This window comes from Gekko japonicus, unplaced genomic scaffold (assembly GCF_001447785.1).
Source record: "Gekko japonicus isolate JY-2015 unplaced genomic scaffold, Gekko_japonicus_V1.1 scaffold114, whole genome shotgun sequence".
Lineage (NCBI taxonomy): Eukaryota > Metazoa > Chordata > Lepidosauria > Squamata > Gekkonidae > Gekko > Gekko japonicus.
In genome coordinates, this window is record NW_015173125.1 from 233,878 (window position 1) to 253,761 (window position 19,884).

General features: G+C 40.8%; 1 protein-coding gene across 1 annotated transcript in view; it reads right to left on the reverse strand.

Annotated features, from left to right (window-relative positions):
- UTRN (utrophin) overlaps nucleotides 1-15,006 on the reverse strand; it is a gene marked incomplete at its 3' end in the record, with an annotated part of 245,001 nt that extends 229,995 nt beyond the window's left edge. The window contains exon 1 of the mRNA XM_015421983.1: nucleotides 14,874-15,006. Coding sequence (XP_015277469.1) covers nucleotides 14,874-14,952 — 79 coding nt within the window. The remainder of the gene's footprint in view (nucleotides 1-14,873) is intronic.
- Between the last annotated feature and the right edge of the window lie 4,878 nt (nucleotides 15,007-19,884).

Sequence of the window (19,884 nt, forward strand, 5' to 3'; positions counted from 1 at the left end):
TCGTTAGGGAAATAGGAAAACATCACATCCCTAATTCTAGCAATAGTCAAGATTTTCTTATCATCTACAAATGAGGAACCATACTAAAATGTCCAATATGAATCTAGATAAATATATGTATATTTGTATAATGCGTAAGTGTGGTGAGAGGCCATGATTACCTGAGTTCTCTGTTATACATCTGTCAGTATGGCAAAGAAAAGGTAGAATATATATATATATTCTATATTCTACCTGTAATAAATAATGTACTGACCACTGAGACTTACTGTAAAATAATTATAGTTGAAAATGCTGATGGGCAAAAAGGGTGCTCAAGTGTAAGCCAGGGTGTGCATCACCTTCATGTCCAATATTCATCTACGTCATTGTTTTAATATTTTGCTATTTGGATAACACATAACTGTTTATACCAGTTGATAAGCCACCGATACAAAAGTATGTTGTGTCTTTTCAGTAAATACAAAGTTTTTAAAAAATGATAAATCCAGTTACAACCGATTAATTTAGCCAATGCAGTAAAAAAAATCTCATTTCAAACTTTTAATTTTAATATTCATTTTTTTAAATCAATTTATGCTGACAAGAAGAAAATGTGAAACTATATCAGAGGTCTATCTTGTCATGCTAGCTATGCCTGCATTTTCACATTCCTGTAAATATGTGTGTAACATATGAGTAGGGAAATTGCTTATGTATACTGAAACACATTAGTCTTAAAATTCCAGAAAGGATGACAGAAGAATCACACACACTCAAGGCTTATAATTTAAGAGGTTTATTCCAGAATGGCAGCTTGCCCCTACTATTTCAGTGACCTTCAAATAAACAATAGCAAACTTATGAGCAGCAGACTGTAAACCACCCCCAGTATCTGTGCAATCTTCACGTTCAATTGCAAATCCATGGCTTCCATTTCAGAAAAAAAGCTTCCTTGTTGCTAGGTAAATCAAGAATATTTGGAGCTTGTAAATGTTTAAATATGATACTTAGCCTCCTTAGAATCACACATATTTTGAACACCATATTTTCATCACTTATCTCTGTTAAGTGCCAAATTTTTTTAACTGATGATCCCAAACACTCAAGTTCTGTCACTTTAGTTGTACATACATCAGTGTCTAACAGGGGGTCACACCCTGTGCAAATTATGTTGATGACATGATTTGTAAAAACCAATTGTGCATGTTTGCATATATTATGTTACTCTATGGTCCTCAGTTCTAATCAACTGACTTGTACATAAGCAAGCCCTGCTCCCCAGAAATGTTATTGTAATTCATTACAAGAACTAACAAAACACAGATGTCAAGATGAGGAGGAACAAGCGGCAATTTGCCCAAAGCTGGTGAAATCATGCAGACCAAACCAACAGCTGCTCCAGATAATGTAAAAGTATACAGATGTGTAAGAATCTTTCCTCCAGCATAGTTTGAATCAGAATTATAATGCACTATAATGCAACTTGCTCTCATATCATTCATTTAGCAAGAAAATTATAATGTGCTACAATGCAACTTGCTCTCACATAATCTATTTAGTAAGAACTACCAGCCCAGGCTACCCTGAACCTGTCAGAAGCTAAACAGGGTCGACCCTGGGCAGTATTTGGATGGAGGACTGCCAAGGAAAACCAGGGTCATGACAGGGAGCCAGGCAATGGCAAGCCACCTCTGAACATCTCTTGCCTTGAAAACCTTACAGGGTCACCATGAGTCTGCTGTGACTTGATTGCAAAACAACACCACAACCAAATGGATACATCAAAATCTTAACATACAGAATGAAAAAAGGCAGCATACTATGTCACATGACAAGCATCCACCAATAGCTAAGCAACATGTATATGAGCTACTACTGTGCTCACTGTCCGTAGCTGCACCCTATATAGAACTGGACACTGAAATTAATAAATATTAAGCATGTCTACCTCTACAATGAATTGTAACGCTGGAATAATATCTTCTGATGCTTCCACATGGTGATTTTTCCTTGCATGAGCAGCAGGAAGAGAGAGAGAGAGAGAGAGGGAGTAAACAGGAACATCCATAGACAACTTCTCTGACTCTTGTTTTTTTTTTTCTCTAGCTCAAATGGGATAATGTGAGCGGAGCATCCACCTGAACACTTGGCCCACAGCTACTACAGAGAAAGGGTGGAGTTAAACTCCCCTTTCAGAATAGGACAGGGCAGCTTGCTGTCATGCACCATTTCATCCTACCCTTTTAAGAGTTTCTTTCCAGACCTTGAGGAGCTTTCAAAACTGCAGTCACATCTGTGATTTTGTGCAGTAAAGCAAGGGTGGGAAAGCAGCAGCAACTTTTTAAGTGGACCTTGTTCTCCACCTACTTGTTGCTGATGTCACAGTCGCATCCCTAGACATTTGGATTAAACATTTCTAGGATCAACCAAATTTACTCAGAGATTTCAATAACCAGGGCTATTTTGGGGCAGAAAAGCACAGGAATGGTGTTCCGGCTGGCTTCAGAGTTGGCCATGCCCACTACAGCCAAAACCTCTGCGTGCGTGGCTACAGAGGGAAGGCCTGGAGAGCGACACCCCCCCGGCAACTCCAAGGTGGGCAAGCCGGGGGGGGGGCCTGGAAGGATCGGGGAGGCATTTAAATGCCTCCCCGTGCCTTCCCCGGCCTGATTATACTTTCCAAATGGTCCAAAGCTCCACTTCATATCAAGGAATAACTTAATCAGGTTTTTATGCTCTTCTTCAATACTGCTTTGGTGAGTGCCCTGCTTTACTCCTACAATTTACATCAAATCCTGATTCCACAAATTGTTAAAAGCACATATATACTATACTGGAGTTTTCTATAAGCTTCAATGTTTTTCTTCCACTAAACCTCTCAGCATAAACTGTCCGTCAGTTTTATCTACAGCTCATAAACTTCGTTTGGAACAATTAAAGGTAGATCACAAAGCCCTCATCACTTTAAGTAGAAATGCCTTACCTTAAAATGTGCACTACAGTTCTTAGAAATGTACATTATACTACACTCAAGTAATCATGTGACAAGTATTACAAGGAAGCAATCAAAACAAAGATCTAACTATAATTCAAGCCCACTGAAGGCAACACTGACTTTTGCCTACAAGTGTGGTAATGCTGAAGCATATTTATGAAAATATACACTATGGAAGAAAAACTGATAACCCAATCCTGTGTTTACTCCTGTCAGTAAATCCTATTAGATTGTGTGCTTTCCTTTTTTTTTTTTTTTTTTTTTATGCTTCCACCCCTGCTCCAAATTACTTCATATCATCAACAATATCAGTTTCTCATCATTACAATCTAAAGATAACATCATTTGACTTAATATTGATCTAAACATATTAAGTTTTGTTTCACATCCCAGTTCTTTTCCAGATAAATTTTAAAGTCATTCCATTCTCCAAAAAACTCATCATCTTCTTTGTTATTCACCATTTTAACATTTGTTCTTTAACAGTTTCATCTTCAGTATACCATTTTAACAACACCTTATACATTTTAGAAATATTTTTTCCTCCTCCACTCTCCCATACCTTTTCAATTTCATTTTTTTCCTCTCTAAAACCATAGTTTTTTTTGTCAGATCTAAAAAGATCATAAATCTGCATATATTTCAACCACTCATATTCATATTCAATTTCATTCTGCTTTTTCATTACCCACTCTGTTCCCTCTTTTTTAATTAAATCTCTATATGGCAACCAGTCTCTACCTCGCTGTCTTGAGTAAGATATCAACACTTCTACTGGTACAATCCACAATGGTCTTAAGTCACTCTGGTACTTCTTATATCTTGTCCATACCATATACAAAGCTTTTCTCACCAAGTGAAGTTTAAAAAAACTGTCCATTTTTATCTTGTCATACCATAAATATGCATGCCAGCCAAATCTACAATCATGCCCTTCCAACCCCAACAATCTGTCATTTTCAAGCTTCACCCATTGATCCATCCATGTTAGACAAACCGCTTCATAATATAGTCTAAGATTTGGCATTTGTAGACCTCCTCTTTCTTTGGCATCACAAAGTATTTTCATTTTGATCCTTGGTTTCTTGCCTGCCCAAACAAATTTTGACAACTCTTGTTGCCACTTGGCCAACAAATCCGTTTTATGCAGAATTGGTATTGTTTGGAACAGGAACATCAAACGTGGTAGGACATTCATTTTTATAACTGATATTCTTCCCATCAGTGATAAGTTCATTTTATCCCATTTCTTAAAATCTTGAGTCAGCTTAGTCCATAATTTCTCATAATTATTCTTATATAGGTCTATATTTTTTGCCGTTAATTCAATTCCAAGGTATTTTGTTTTTTTAACTACTTCACATTGTACCAGTTCTTGTAGTTCCACTTGTTTTTGTTTGATCATGTTTTTACATATAAGTTTTGTTTTATTCTTATTTACGTAAAAGCCGGCCAATTCTCCAAACTCCTTTATTTTTTGAAAAAGCAATGTCAATTTTTCTGTTGGGTTTTCCACCATAAACATTACATCGTCTGCAAATGCTCGATATTTGTATTGGTGTCCTTTATGTGTCAAGCCCTTTATTTCTTGATCGTACTGTATTTTTTGTAAAAGTATTTCCAATACCCAGATAAATAATAACGGTGATAACGGACAACCTTGCCTTGTTCCTTTCTGTACTTTGAAGTTATCTGTCAGTTCTTTATTCACATTTATTTTAGCTCTTTGTTCAGAATAGATAGCTTCAATACAATTTCTAAAATGTTGTCCCGCTTCAATCTTTTCCATCATCTGGTGCATAAAATTCCAATTAAGATTGTCAAAAGCTTTTTCTGCATCAACAAACAGAAAAGCTACTTCTTTTTCTGGGTGCTTTTCATAATATTCAATTGCGTCCATTACTATTCTTACATTGTCTCTAATCTGCCTTTTGGGTAAAAAGCCCGCTTGATCTTCAGAAATTACCGTTTGTAAATAGTTTTTCACCCTTTCTGCAATAATTTTTGCAAAGATTTTATAATCGTTGTTCAAAAGAGATATTGGCCTGTAGTTCTTTACATTTGTTGAATCTTGTCCTTCCTTTGGAATCAAAGAAATAATTGCTTCTTTCCATGAGTCCGGCACCTTTTTGTTTTCTCTTATTTCGTTGGTTAAAGCTTCCAGGACCGGGGAAATTTCTTCTTTCATCTTTTTGTAGAATTTCGCTGTAAATCCGTCCGGCCCAGGCGCCTTCCCCAACTTTGTCTCTTCTATTGCCTTCATCACTTCTTCTTTTTGAATTGGACCATTTAATAAATCTTTGTATTCCTTACTTATTTTTGGTAGTGGAATCTCCTTTAAATATGTTTTAATCTTCTCAAGATCAACTCTAGTTGTTTGGAATAGTTTAGCATAATACTTGAAGAAACATCTCTTTATTCCATTAGGATCAACGAACTCTTTTCCATCTTCTATTATTTTGGTTATCATTCTTCTCTCTCTTCTAGCCTTAAGTTGCCAAGCTAAGTATTTTCCCGGTTTGTTCGCCCCTTCAAAAGATTTCTGTTGTAACTTCTTTAAATTCCAATACATTTCCTGATTCCAAGTCTCATTCAGTTGTTCCTTCAGCAACTTTAATTCTTTAATAATTTGCTTTTTTCCAGGCTTCTTTTTTAATTCCTTTTCTTTCTGAGCAATTTTTTCTAACACTTCTGTTTGTTTTTGAAGTTTTTCCTTTTTTTGCTTCACGTTTTGCGAGATGAGAATTCCTCTCATCACCGCTTTATAAGCATCCCATACAATCTGTATCGGTGTTTCTTTATTTAAATTTTGTTGAAAGAATTGTTTCGTTTCTTCCTTTAACATCTCAATTACTGTTTTCTTATCCAACAAGTCTTCATTAATCCTCCACAGAAAGGGTTTTTTCCTTTCTGTGGAACTCCATACCACCGGATTGTGATCTGAATTACATCTTGGCAAAATTTCAGTCTTATGTGTTTTCATTGATAATTCTTCAGACATCCAAATCATATCAATTCTGGAAAAAGAGCAATGTCTATTGGAATAAAAAGTAAAGTCTTTCTGCATCGGGTTCCATTTCCTCCAAACATCTTCTAATTTTTCTTGCTTAACTAATTCAAAAAAATTCTTTGGCAGTTTTCCGCTGAATTCGTTGTCCTTTTGTGGTTTTCTGTCTAGACGATCTATTGTCCCATTAAAGTCTCCGGCCATAATAACTTGCTCATAAGTCAATTGTTGTAATTGGTCAGTTATATCCTTAAAAAATTTTTCCTTTGCTCCATTGGGTGCGTACACGTTGATCAACAATGTTTTTTTCTGCTGAATCATTAATTCCACACCCACGTATCTGCCATCTATGTCCTTAAAAATTTCTGTAGGTTGTAACTCCTTCTTCACATATGTCACAACTCCTTTTTTCTTGTTTGAGGCCGCAGAACAAAATTCAATTCCAAATAAAGCATTCTTTAAATATTTTATATCCTGTTTTCTAATATGTGTTTCTTGCAAGCATATCACGTTGCATTTCTGTTTCTGTATCCAATGATTGATTCTTTTCCTCTTGTTTGGTGAATTTAATCCATTAACATTCCATGACAACAATTTGTACTCCATTATGCGTTTTATTTTAAAGTTCTCCAAAGACGTCCGCATTGTCCGCCTTAAATTTATAAAAGTCCATCATCGATCTGATCTGAATCCTCCCACCTTGATACGTAAAGGATAAACCTTGTGGAATCTCCCATCTATATCTGATGCTCAAAGCTCTGAGTTTGTCAGCCAAGGATTTATACCTTTTCCTGTCTTGCAGTATTGTTCTTGGGAGTTCTCTCATCACCATAATTTTGTTTCCCTCTATTACAAAAGGGACGTTGAATTGCTTCTTGAATATCTCCTCTGTTATTGATCTTGTTACAAATTGTACAATTACATCCCTTGGTAAATTCTTCTTTTCTGCAATTCTGGAGTTCACTCTATAAATCAAATCAAAGTCTGAGTCCATTGACCCTTCCTCCTCGCCCAGAAAAGCCGTTATCACTTCCATCATTTTTTCTTTTAAATTCTCATTCTCTGTTTCCTTAATGCCTCTGAATCTCAGATGAGTCTGCATCCTTCTGAACTCCATCATTGTCTCTGATCTTGTAATTTGTTGAGTCAAAGAATCTTGTTTCTCTTCTATTTTTTGTATCTTCTCCTCTGTCTCTGTAGTCTTGGTTGCATTTGCTTGAACATCCTTCTTAACTCCTTCCATTTCTTGCTTGATTGAAGTTATTTCTGTAGTAACCAGTTCCTTCAATGCTGTTATGTTCTTCTCTTGGACTTCTTCTAGATGTTTCAGATGAATCTGAGTTTGCTTCTCCAGTTGGTCCCCCAATGTTTTTTCTATCTGCTCCCCCATGGCTTGTATTGCCTCTGTCATTCTCTTCTCCATTGCTTCCATGGAGGCCTGCATCTCTTTTTTCTCTCTTCCCCTTGACATTTTGGGGGTTGAAGTAGATCCAATCCTAGGTCTCACAACTGGTTTAAGTTCTGGGTCTGAGTCGGCTCTTTTCTTGCCTCTCCTGGTCTCCGTCTTGGCGATTTCTTTTCAATTCACAGATTCGCAAGATAAAGCACTCTTCTAGATGATAAGATTTAGTCCTCCATGCCTCTCTGTTTACGCTTTCCAAAGACCCTTAGAAATATATTAAAAAAGCAAATTTAGTTGAAGTCCTCCTCAAAATGTCGGGCGCAACTTCTCTATGGTAATTTCATGTAGAGTAGGTCAAATTGATACTTTGCAGGCCCTTCCTTCCGCATACAACTCACTTCCGGTCCGGCACCTTTAAAAGTTCCACTGTCTTCCTTTCGCTAATGCCCGTCTAGGAATTCAACTTCCTGGATGTTTCACACGGACCTCTTTCTTTGTGACACCAGCCTGCTCTTCCCACGCTATTGTTCGTGAGTTTCGATTTTACAGTTGCGCACACGGCTCCATCTTCACCACAGGAATGTTAAACAATAAGCGTTTTTACAGTTTTTAAAGGCTTCAATCAACTTTTTTCTCTCCGGAATCGGATTTCTGGGATTTACTATTCATTTTCCGCTCAACCGCTTAATTCAAATTGACTCCAAACTCAGTTCAGGTAAGCGGCACGTTTTTGTTATCTAGCACGTTCAAAACGGGTTTCGCATTGTTTCTTTTAACTCACAGTTGTTGTCCTTCTTCAAAGAGGTCGGCTGACGAAGAATTTATGCCGGTAATCCGGCTCGATCGGCCACTATAGAGTTGCTTGGCACTTGCCGTCTTCGTGGGAGGAGGTCAAAGCCTGATTCAGCTTCTTCCGAAGCTGCTTCACGCCAACCTCACACTCCCTCTTGGGCGCCGCTGCCTGCTTATCCCCCCCCTCGCTGGGGAGTGATGCGTTGGGCTGTATGTTGCCCAAACTGTCAAAAGTGGCCGTCGCTCGCTTCGCACGATCGCGAAACGCTTCAGTCCTCCATCTTAGCTCGACCGGAAGCCAGATTGTGTGCTTTCCTGTCAGATTGTGTGCTGCAGCCAGAATGTACCTATTCACCTATACAAATCATAGTGGCGGTTCAAAAAGATGGTTACACTGCTCGGATTAAGATGAAGCTTCAAATGAGTAACATACAAGAGGCAAAACTTAATCTAAGTTATTACTGTTTTAATATTGTTGTCGGTACCTGATGTCACCTGCCCTGAGCCCTGCTATGCAGGGGGGGGGAGGCTATATAAGTTTAAGATAATAAATAAATACAAAACTGTTACTTTGATTTATTTGTGTATTTCACATATACTTAATGTGTCATGTGCTAGTACGAAACAATGGATAGTTTGGGGATGTGTACAGATATAGTTTTGGTTATTCAAATCCATACTTTGACATGAATATTTATTTATTTATTTATTATATTTATGCCCCACCCATCCCGCAAGCGGGCTCAGGGTGGCTAACACTGCTCAAAGATTAAAATACTTATTTTCCACCACAAGAATTTGAACCTCATTTAATTTATAAACAACAAAATCCAACTTTATATTAAGCATACGGCAAAGACACTTCAATATAAATAACTATATACATGATAGTGTGTCTATCACTATCCCAGGTTCTGTGGAGCATTTTCCAGAACTTAACATGCATGTTTTACTGCAATCCATTTCTTCTTCACCATACAAGTCAACAACTCTTATTTACATTCCTGGAGTTAAATCAATAGGTTGCAGTTGAGAAGGTACAGAGCTTGAGGCAAAACTAGGTACTTCCCATGTCACTGGCATTCCAGTCTTTAGCATTAGTTCTCTAGACCAAAGCCAGGTAAAGTAGCAAAACGAATGCATATGACAAATATTATGTGAATTAGTAGTAGTATTCTACTGAAATTAGCAATTTTTAGCAAAACAGGTGTTTCCTTACATGATTCAGAAGCATAAAAATCAATTCAGAATTGCTCATTTCTGCCTTCAACGTTCCACAAACAAATAATTAAAAGCTTCATGTTGTAAAACTGTACATACTCAGACTGTCTATTTAGGATTCAGTGGTACTAGCACCACTCGTATTTTAACTTGCTGTTTTAGTTACATTCTTACGATGCTGTTATCTTGCTGACATTCTAACATACCACTTGGGGGGGGGGGGGAATAAACCATTACCTTTATATTACTGTCCTTAAAGGTAAAGGTTCCCTTGCTCGAAAGCCAGTAGAATCTGACTCTAGGGTTGCGGTGCTCATCTCCGTTTCAAAGCCGAAGAGCCAGCGCTGTCCAAAGACATTTCCGTGGTCATGTGGCCGGCATGACTAAACACCAAGGCGCACAGAACTCTGTTACCTTCCCACTGAAGTGGTACCTATTTATCTACTTGCAATTTCTTGCTTTCGAACTGCTAGGTTGGCAGGAGCTGGAACTACAGACGGGAGCTCACTCCGTCATGCGGCACACTCGGGTCTCGAACTGCTGAACTACCGACCTTCCACAGCCTGCAGTTCAGCGTCTTAACCACTTGAGCCACCGCAGCTCCTATTACTGTCCTTAGTTCTTTAAATTATGAAAACATCCTCCATATGCAAAGCAACATCTTTAGTGAGTTGATTTAAGATAAAGAAAAGAAGACAAGTAGTATTTTCTCCTATGAGGCATTATGTTCCTTTCTTCCCGAAGGTACAATAAATAAAAAAAAATTCTAAGTCATCTATATAAATCTACCCATAGAATCAGCTCCATTTTTCAAATCTCTTTATTTTCTCCTTATAAATGCAGTTTATATTTTTAAACGCTTAGCAAATTCATCTACAAAAGAAAACTGTGACCAGTGTCTATTTTCTTATCCACTAGCAATGAAGTTACGCAACTATATTGGCTGCCTTTGTAGATCAAAGGGCAAAGCTTCACTGAACACAAAGGCTGAAGTTTCAAGCACACATTTGAAAATCACATCAGTGAGAATTGCATCAAAGCAGGTCACTGACTCCAAACCTGGTTAAACTGCAAAAACATAACACTTTGTCTACTACTCTTATAGGTTACGACCAACAAACTATGGCAGGTCCTTAAAGAGATGGGAGTACCAGACCACCTCACATGTCTCTTGAGAAACCTGTATAAGGGTCAATAAGCGACAGTTAGAACAAGATATGGAACAACTGATTGGTTTAGCATAGGAAAAGGAGTACGACAAGGATGTATATTGTCACCTTGCTTATTTAATATATTTGCAGAGTACATCATGCGAAATGCTGGCCTGGATGAATCACAAGCGGGAATTAAGATTGCTGGGGAAAAGATCAACAACCTCAGATATGCAGACGATACCACTCTAATGGCAGAAAATGAAGAGGACCTAAAGAGCCTCTTGCTGAGAGTAAAAGAGGAGAGTGCAAAAGTGGGCTTGAAGCTCAACATTAAAAAAACTAAGATCATGGCATCCGGCCCCATCACTCCTTGGCAAATAGAAGGGGAAGTCGTGGAAGTAGTGACAGACTTCACGTTCCTGGGATCCCAGATCACCGCAGACTGTGACTGCAGCCATGAAATTAAAAGACGCCTGCTCCTTGGGAGGAAAGCGATGGCGAACCTAAACAGCATGATAAAAAGTAGAGACATCACCCTGCCAACAAAAGTCCGCATGGTCAAAGCAATGGTATTCCCAGTAGTCATGTATGGCTGCGAGAGTTGGACTATAAGGAAGGCTGAGCACCAAAGAATAGATTCTTTTGAACTATGGTGCTGGAGAAGACTCCTGAGAGTCCTTTGGACTGCAAGAAGATCAAATCAGTCAATCCTAAAAGAAATCAACCCTGACTGTTCCCTGGAAGGCCAGATAATGAAACTGAAGCTCAAATACTTTGGCCACCAAATGAGAAGGGAGCACTCACTGGAGAAGACCCTGATGCTGGGAAAGATTGAAGGTCAAAGAAGATGGGGAACGGCAAAGGATGAGATGGTTAGACAGTGTCATAGATGCAACGAACATGAAGTTGAGCAAACTTCAGAGGACGGCGGAAGACTGGAAGGCCTGGCGTGATCTGGTCTATGGGGTCGCGAAGAGTCGGACTCAACTGTTCGACTGAACAACAACAACCAATATCATGGTTCACAGGGGTTTTTTTTGGGGGGGGGTTATCTCTACAAATTATACAACTGATAAATCAATTAGACACACAAATGGTGGTATGACTGTCCTTTCACTGGATGTTCTCCAACACAGAACATATCCATTTCACTTAGGGACATTTCACTGATGAAGTAGTGATGCATTCCTTTCCTTTGACATTCCACCCTTTGGAGCAATCAAGATGGAAAATACAGATGTTAGACCTGAGAACTACCTTTTAATTTGCTGTTTGGGGTACTTTGAAGAACTATGCCCTTTTCATTTGGAAATCCCCTCCCAGATTCCATTAACTTCTCAGGTAAGAAAGCAATAAAGAGCTAAGATTTATGACAATACATAAGAGTAGGTACAAGAGGTGAAACGTAATCATTCAGATTTTTGAAAGAAGAATTTTCAAGCTGCTTACTTATATTAGCTTAAGTAATTGCCACTGCCAGACAGAATGATAAAGCTTAGGGAACTATTTAAATTGGGAATTAAAAGAAAGCAATATGACATTAAGTCTGAACACAACAAAATCCTTTTCAAAAGGAACTACAACTACAGAGAACTCTTATTAGTACCATCTGTCCCCTCAGCTATTAAATTGTTAGTTTTAGAGTGACTGCAATTGATAGTTTCAAAAAACATTGCAAGCTTTGTAAGAAAAAAACATTGTAAGAAAAAAGAGAGTAAATTTATTAAGTAAACATGATACAAATGCTACCCAAACGTCTACTTAGAGGATAAAAAGTAACAGGTAACAGTTATATACAAGCTTCTCTTCAGTGACTGGTAACTGCTTAAAGGCTTTTTGAAATCAGTGAAATTTATTTGCCTGTAAATAAGCATCTTGTTGGCAATGTAAATGAAATACAAACAGTAAGTGCTAACAGGGCACATCTACTACAGGAATCCAGTGCACCTACTTGTGCATTTAAAATGGTTTCACGTTTTAAAATGCCTTATTACTGGGGAGGGGAAGTTGCACTGTGTGCAGATCACAAGGAATACACATGGTAGCCCACAGTTGTGACACCCATCATCAGCCCTCCCAGGACACCACCTAGGGACTCTGGACCTCTCACTACAGTCGACAAAGACTCTGGGATTGCTATGGAAAAGACAACACCTTGGCTCAGTGGAGAGGCACCAATTTCAAAGAAAAATCAGTACCTCTCAGCAGGCCCTCCTCCAAACAGCTACATGTACCACAAGGAGGCCATGAACTATCACTGAGCAATCCCTTGAGCTGTGCACTGTTGAACATCTTAGATATACAACCATATATCCAATTCTGAAGTAGGCATCGTGTGCAGATTGAAAACCCACACACAATAGGGACAAGTCGGATGCAAGCATCAAGTTTGCAGGAAAATCACAAGCCTTAAAAAAAAAACTGGGAAGTTTACAACCTCAGAACTGGAGACGTGCTGTTGACATAGGTGCAGACAATGTAAAGGATTTCAGCCACTGGGAGTGGGAATGAAAGTAGCCACTTGGGGTAATGAGATGACGACAAGGAAGAAGTCAGACAGGCAACTGGTGGTGGCAATGGAAGGAGAAAGCTGAAAGACTAACAGAATTTGTGGCAGGGTATGACCTTTTGTGAAGATGACAGCGAAGACAAAGAGACTGGATATATAACCCACCTTTCACTTGGAGTCTCAGAGCTGCTTCCCTTCCTCTCCCCACAACAGACACCATGTGAGGTAGGTGGTACTGAGAGAGCTCTGAGAGCACTGCTCTTGAGAGAACAGCTCTGAGAGAACTGTGACTGACCCAAGGTCATCCAGCTGACTGCATGTGGAGTAGTAGGGAATCAAACCTGGTTCTTCAGATTAGAATCCACCAGACTGGCTCACCTACAGGTATCTGAAGAAGTAAGCAATGACTGACTAAAGCTCTTCCCCTGCCACAAATTTTGTTAGACTCTAAGGTGCTACTGGCCTCTTGCTCTTTTCTACTTCCTTTTTCAGCCACTCCAACAGGATAGAGCGCACACATGTAGCTGCAACTAGGAGGAGCAGGAGGTGGTACTGTTGCTGCTTTCGCCATTCCTCACTTGCTACTCCAGCCCCCACCAGAGACAGAGGATGAGTGAACAGTAGAAATGATGGAGAAATTTGCGTTCAGTTGAAGGGGTCCCAATTGAACCCCAACTTCTCTGTCAGGAAGAAGGAAACAGACTCGTTCCACCCACCCTTGCAACTTTCTTACAGGTCCCCACTTGCTCATCTGTAATAATAAACTCAACAACTACTGCATTTAATGTCTATCTGTACCTCTCCCACCTGCCTAATAGTGAGATAAGAACAGTAATCTCTGATAATTTGATTTTTGTATGCTCTGGTGCTTCAATGAATTCAACAGGCTTACGAAGATTAAATATGAAAGTCAAAAGTGATACTATCACAAGCTGCTGGTTCTGCATAAATAAATTTATTACAGTAAACTCTATCACAGATTGTGATAACAGACCAACTGTATCATATTTAAAGGATGTGCATATGGCAATAGAGAGGGAATACAGAACTCAAATATGGCTACTCAATACGTAAAATCCTTATCCTATCTACATGGCAGATACAAGGAATCCCAAGCTTCATTTCTGTATTATTTAGACAAGAAATTGCTGCGGACTGTGCAAAAATATTTTCCTCCCAGCCCTGAAATTCCAGATTAATTCTAAGGCTTGATATTGGGAGCCATGGAGACCACTATACAGACATGTCTCAGCTTCAGATTTGGAAGCATTTTACCAATTACATCCAGTAACTGGCAATCAAGAAGGAGACAATGCCTAAACAAGCCTGCATAAAAGCACACTGAACGTATTACATCAACTTCTGTAAAGAATATAAATAGAGGTCTTAAAGAGTCACATAGGCTGGGTATTGCAGAAAAGCAGATGCCTATAATTTCTGTTATTCCATTATGTCTGATTTAACAGACTTCTTAGGTAGAACTAGAAACCCAATAGACTGGATGCTGCTGCACACTGATGGTAAGGAATCTAACCACAGAAGAAAACTAAAACATACACAGAAGCGTTTTCAGTGATAGTCTGACAGATTTCTTTAAAATGGGGGGGAGGGGAGATAACTGGGACAGTGTTTGAATCCCAGCAGCAGGGAAAGATGCTAGTGAGATACTTGGAGCTAGTTATCCCACTCCTGAAGCACATTTGTAAGAGATGTAATCTTACTTTTAGACTCCTAACAAGTAAATGACATTTTTGTTGTTTTTGTTACAGTGAACTCCCCAGAAAAGAACACTGACTACTTTTATGACTTACCAGATCTGGATTTAATGATGTTGCTGAACTCATTGTGTCCTCCTTCAGGTCCTTCACCTATATCCAAAACCCTGGCCATCTTTTTTTGTTGTAGTTTGAAATTGCTCTGCAGAATTATCTCTTCACTCAGCTCTCACCAGATTGCTTTGTAATAGATACCTGAAACAAAACATAAAAACATTTAAATAGCATGCAGCGCCAAATACAAGATTGTACATATCGGAGCTACAAATACTTCCATACTTCCTGCCTATGCCTTCCACTTTTTAAACTGTAGAACATTCAAATCCCAGTCACCATTCTGTTGGGATTTTCCAAAATCCCAAAGCTCAATTTGTTTTCTGTTCCACGTACAGACTTCTATGATAAGAGAGATCCAAGAAACTGCTTCGGGTCAACAAGACTACCTTTTCAGGACCATGCATTTAAATCTGTGATACAATGTGGTGTATTGGCAATTAAAAAATAATAATAAAATATTCCTATCCAAATTAGTTTTTAAAAGTGCTGCGAAGTTTAAGGAATGCCCAATCCACCACAATCAGAATATCAGTGATGCATATATCTACTACTAGAGTTATTTCTAAGTTTATCCCATATATAAACACAAAGATATTTAGGCTTTATTTAAAAGCACTAACCTCATCGCATGTACTTCATAGCAACCCTGGCTCAAATAAAAAAGCACAGCCTGGGAGTGGCTGGATTGGCTTCCTTATTTATATACAAGTTACAAAGGAAGCAGTTTTCCAGCTGTTCCTAAATCTGCCTGGATCAGTTTGGCTAGCTCTCCTAAAGTTACAGCGTGGGTAGTTACTTGTCCCTTGCATAGTTTGGCCACACAGCATTTAATCGGAATTTCAACAGAGTCTCTTAAACTGTAGCCCTGTCTTCCCCCCTCCCCCATTGTTCATGGATATTCTGAATTCAGAGAAAACTTCTGTAGAAAGGAGAGGACTATGACACTAATCCACTAGCTACTTTATGCATTATTAATATTTCTTTCCCCACCCTAACCTAAGGGCTCAGGGTAGGTTACAATATAACCTTTTATTTTATGATAACCACCACGTCAATTTCAAAAAGGCTGGGAAAGAGACCTGCTCAAGGCCACCCAGCAAGTGCAGATCTGAACCTGAGAGTATGCCCCACATGCTCCTTCCCAAAAGCATCAGAGAGGGAAGGAGCAAGATATTTGTGAGATGAGAATATTGGCTCAGCCTTTTGCTTTCCACATGTGGCTTTTTCAGTTGCCAGGCACAACTGTCAAAACCAAGTTTCACACGTATAATCAGTAGGGATCCCACCCACCTCAACCCGCCTTTCAGCTTTCCCAGCTGTCTATAGTCAGCAACCACACTATCACTGCAAGAAACCTCTATTCATATCCCACGTCGCCTTTCAAAGGCGTTGCCATGACTTTCTCCTAGAAAGTATTCTGGAGTCCCTCTCTCAGAATCAGTTACCATGGCCAGGTTTGCACATGGATCCAGATACTGGCAGATTACACAAAAGTAGCCAGCCCACCTGAACCCTTCCTTCTTAGCTTTGCTTGGGCAGCACTCAGCACCTGTTCAGGAGTCATCGTGCTTCCCAGGAGAAGCAAGCAAGGCCTTTTAATTAAAAATACATCCATAAAAGGCTTCTAAACTGAAAACTTATGCCACTGCTTTTCTGCCTTGAATAACCACCAATGCTCCCTCAAGCTACTACTTAGGTACTGCTGGGAAAGAGAATCAGTATAACACACAGCAATTAATCACCACCACTCCAAAGAAGGAAGCAGCAGGTGGCTCTCCCACTCACTTTACGGGGTCACTCCACTGCCTGCGTACAGGACATGGGACCACCACCATTTCATTCATTATCAAGAGGCCACAAGCTAATCCAACAAACTCTTTCATTTAGTTCTTCTGCACCTTTCCAAGAGAGGCACGAAAGCTGTAATACCTGCCCACCTGACAACACCGCAACAGATAACTTTAGATAATTTTGGAGCATAAATGAGGCACCAGGAACCATTTCGTGGGGCTTTTAAATGGTGCAGAAGTGAGACAGGTTTTTCTTGTTGTTTTGCTGCAGTGGGGGTGCCCAGGGCCAAAACAACTTGAGGAGGGGGATACAGACCTATTTAAAATGCTGTTTGCATCCTGGCAACACAGTTAAATTTTGAGTGCCCCGGATCCACGTTGCAAATTACATGGAAAATTTCAGCAGCTCGCTAAATCAGTTAGCCTGCTGTTCCCTCATGTTATGAGATAAACTGGAGCACTTCAGGAATGCTGTGGAAGCTGACACGGTTCATGCAGGGGTGGGGGTTGCGAGAAACCTGTGAATCCCGACAAACTGCACTTTCCACGTGGGTCAAACTCCTTTCTAAACATCCTTCCCTGGCGACTGCTCTTTTCTATGAAAGAAACCGTATCTAGTTACAACCAGGCAACCTTTCACGTTTCTCTATACCTGTTCAGATAGGTGGGAGGGAAACAATTGGGCTGTCCTTTTGTCCTGCGAGTGATCCAAGCCGAGGACTCGCGTTACTCTTTCCCTTCCGTCAATTATTCAACAGCTTACCAGCCGGAACCCTCCGCGCCCTCCAGGCAGTCAAATCCCAGGGTCCATGCCGTGCACCCTTTTCAGGTGGGGTTTGCCTCAAAAGTCCGACGCCAAACCGGGGCAAGAGCTGAGAGCGATCCTCCAAATGAGCTCACGCAACTTGCAAACAGGAAAAGTCAGCCCGAAAAGGGGGACGGGAGAGCTTAACGCGAATGTGTCGGATTCGTTTTCGTCCAAGGTAAATTCCTCGACCGCCTCCTTCCTTCGCACTCCTCGAGCCGGGGGGGAAAGGAAACGCCTCTCCCACTGGCCCCTCCTGCACTCAGGCGGGCTCAACTTTGGCTGCTGTGGCGGTGCCTGCTTCTGGAACTCCTCCTCGGGCCCCCGGGATGCCTCCTTTGTTACTGGACGAGGACAGGGCTGGAAGGATAAAGTCAGCCTTCCTGAGGCTTGGAGGGAGGCTGCCTCTTACCTGCTTGCCTTCCTGCCCCTCGCGTGCAACCAAAGACGTGCGACCGTGCCCGATTTAGCGACTCTCTCAACTACTTTCTGCTGCGTTTGAAACTTTCTTCCCGGAACCCAGAGCGCACGCGCGCGCAACCCTTTGCTTCCCCCCCGATGGCTCTCCCGCCCTTCTCGAACCGAAGTTGCTGCACTCGAGCGCAGGGAACGTGGCGTGTGGTGTCACGTGACCTTCCGCGCTGTCGATCAACTGGAACAGCTCGCCTCTGCCTGGGACGTCCGACGGGTTTCGCCTCGGTAGATAAGGGAGATCCTATTCTCGCTCATAAAGCCGGGATTTTCCCCCTTAGTAAATGTTCTTTAGGGTCCCAGGCTTTAAACTGTCATGTGCCATAAATGAGTCGGTAGGTCACATACGGGTAAGCAGGGTTTCTTTACACTTAAAAAAAAGAAAACTTAAAACTGGCTTTGCCAAGTGCGGCTTGGAAAATTCCTGGAGATCGGAGGGTGGTGCCTGGGAGGCAGCCCCATAGCTAAGGAATTTTTAAGGAGGGGGCCTGGGAGGAGGGCCGCCTGCTAATCTAATTAAAGACTCCAGGGCAAGGGCTGCAGCGGCCACAGGCTCCGGGTCCAGCTCCCCCCCCCCCGTGCCCCTCCCCACGACACCGAAAAACACAGCACCAGGGGCAGCCTCTGAAATCACTGCCCTTGTCCTCCCTGCTGACAGCCAATCGGGGAGTTGGGGTAGGGGAGCCGAGGCTCAGGAAGGGGGCCCATAAAAACTGCTAGGGGGCCGGGTTCCATGGGCCCCACCTTAGCTACGGGCCTGCTGGGAGGACAGAGTTTGGGGATGGGGCTCAGCAAAGTTTGAGCCTTTCTGAAGTTGTTATTTCCTCCTGTGGAGCTGAGCTCTGTAGGGTAGAAATCAGTTGTAACTATGGGGGAACTGCAGGCCCCACTTTGGGGTTGTAACCCTGTATGTAACTGATATGTGCTTGTGATTCACACACTTAGCACAACTTGCTACAACATACTGGTGTGTTTTCCTTGTGTGTGCATACTTGCTCTGTGGTTTAGAGTCACCTTCTATGACACTTTCAGCGCATTTCTTTGCAGAGCTACTCCATTCTTGAAAATGGTTTACTTTGCTCTCCTCTATGTTATCCTAACAACAACTCTGTGAAGTAGGTCTGGGTGACAGTGTATGACTGATCCACATCACCCAACATGATTCTTCGTCAAAGCAGAGATTCAGACCATGGTCTCCCAGATCCTAGTCTGCCACTCTAACCACTGCACCACACTGGTTCTCTATATACTCTCAACAAAGAATACACTGTAATGTGTGGGCATCAAATGTGACTTTTTAGAGAGATTAAAAGCATTGGAAACCTGCTGGCTGTTGTGGCCTCCTAATTCTGAACATATATGCAGTATTTCCACATTATAATATCCAAATCATGTGTAAAAATACCAGTTTTTGAAAACAAAAGAGGAATTGCCCAGTTTTGAGCAATATGTTTAATCCTCAATTTACACACCACGGGTGAAGCTGGGAAGGCTTTGTCCAGAGTACAAATGCAGGTCTGGGTATATTTAAAGTAATTGTACATTCAAATGACCGAGTTTGTATATGTAAATATAAAGCTTCCCAGAATCACACACACATTTTGTAGGAGCTAGCTTGTGTAAGGCACAAAGCCTCAAGACTGAAATAACACTTGTAAAGTTACCATCAGACACTTCAGTGAGACAAGACCTCTTTAAGTGAAAATGCCAATGAATGGTTCCTCTTTAATTATGAGTATAACAACCAGTGCTCCCCCTAAGCTCTGGAGTCTTGTGAGCAAAAATTCTACTTTGTGACCTACTGGCATTAAAGTTGTGAGCAAGCGATTTGGCTAGTGCATAAATTAGTTTGCTCCAGAGCCATCCTTCCTGAGCTAAGACTAACAACTGTGAGTCAGAAGCTAAAAAACTGTGAGCTAGCTCA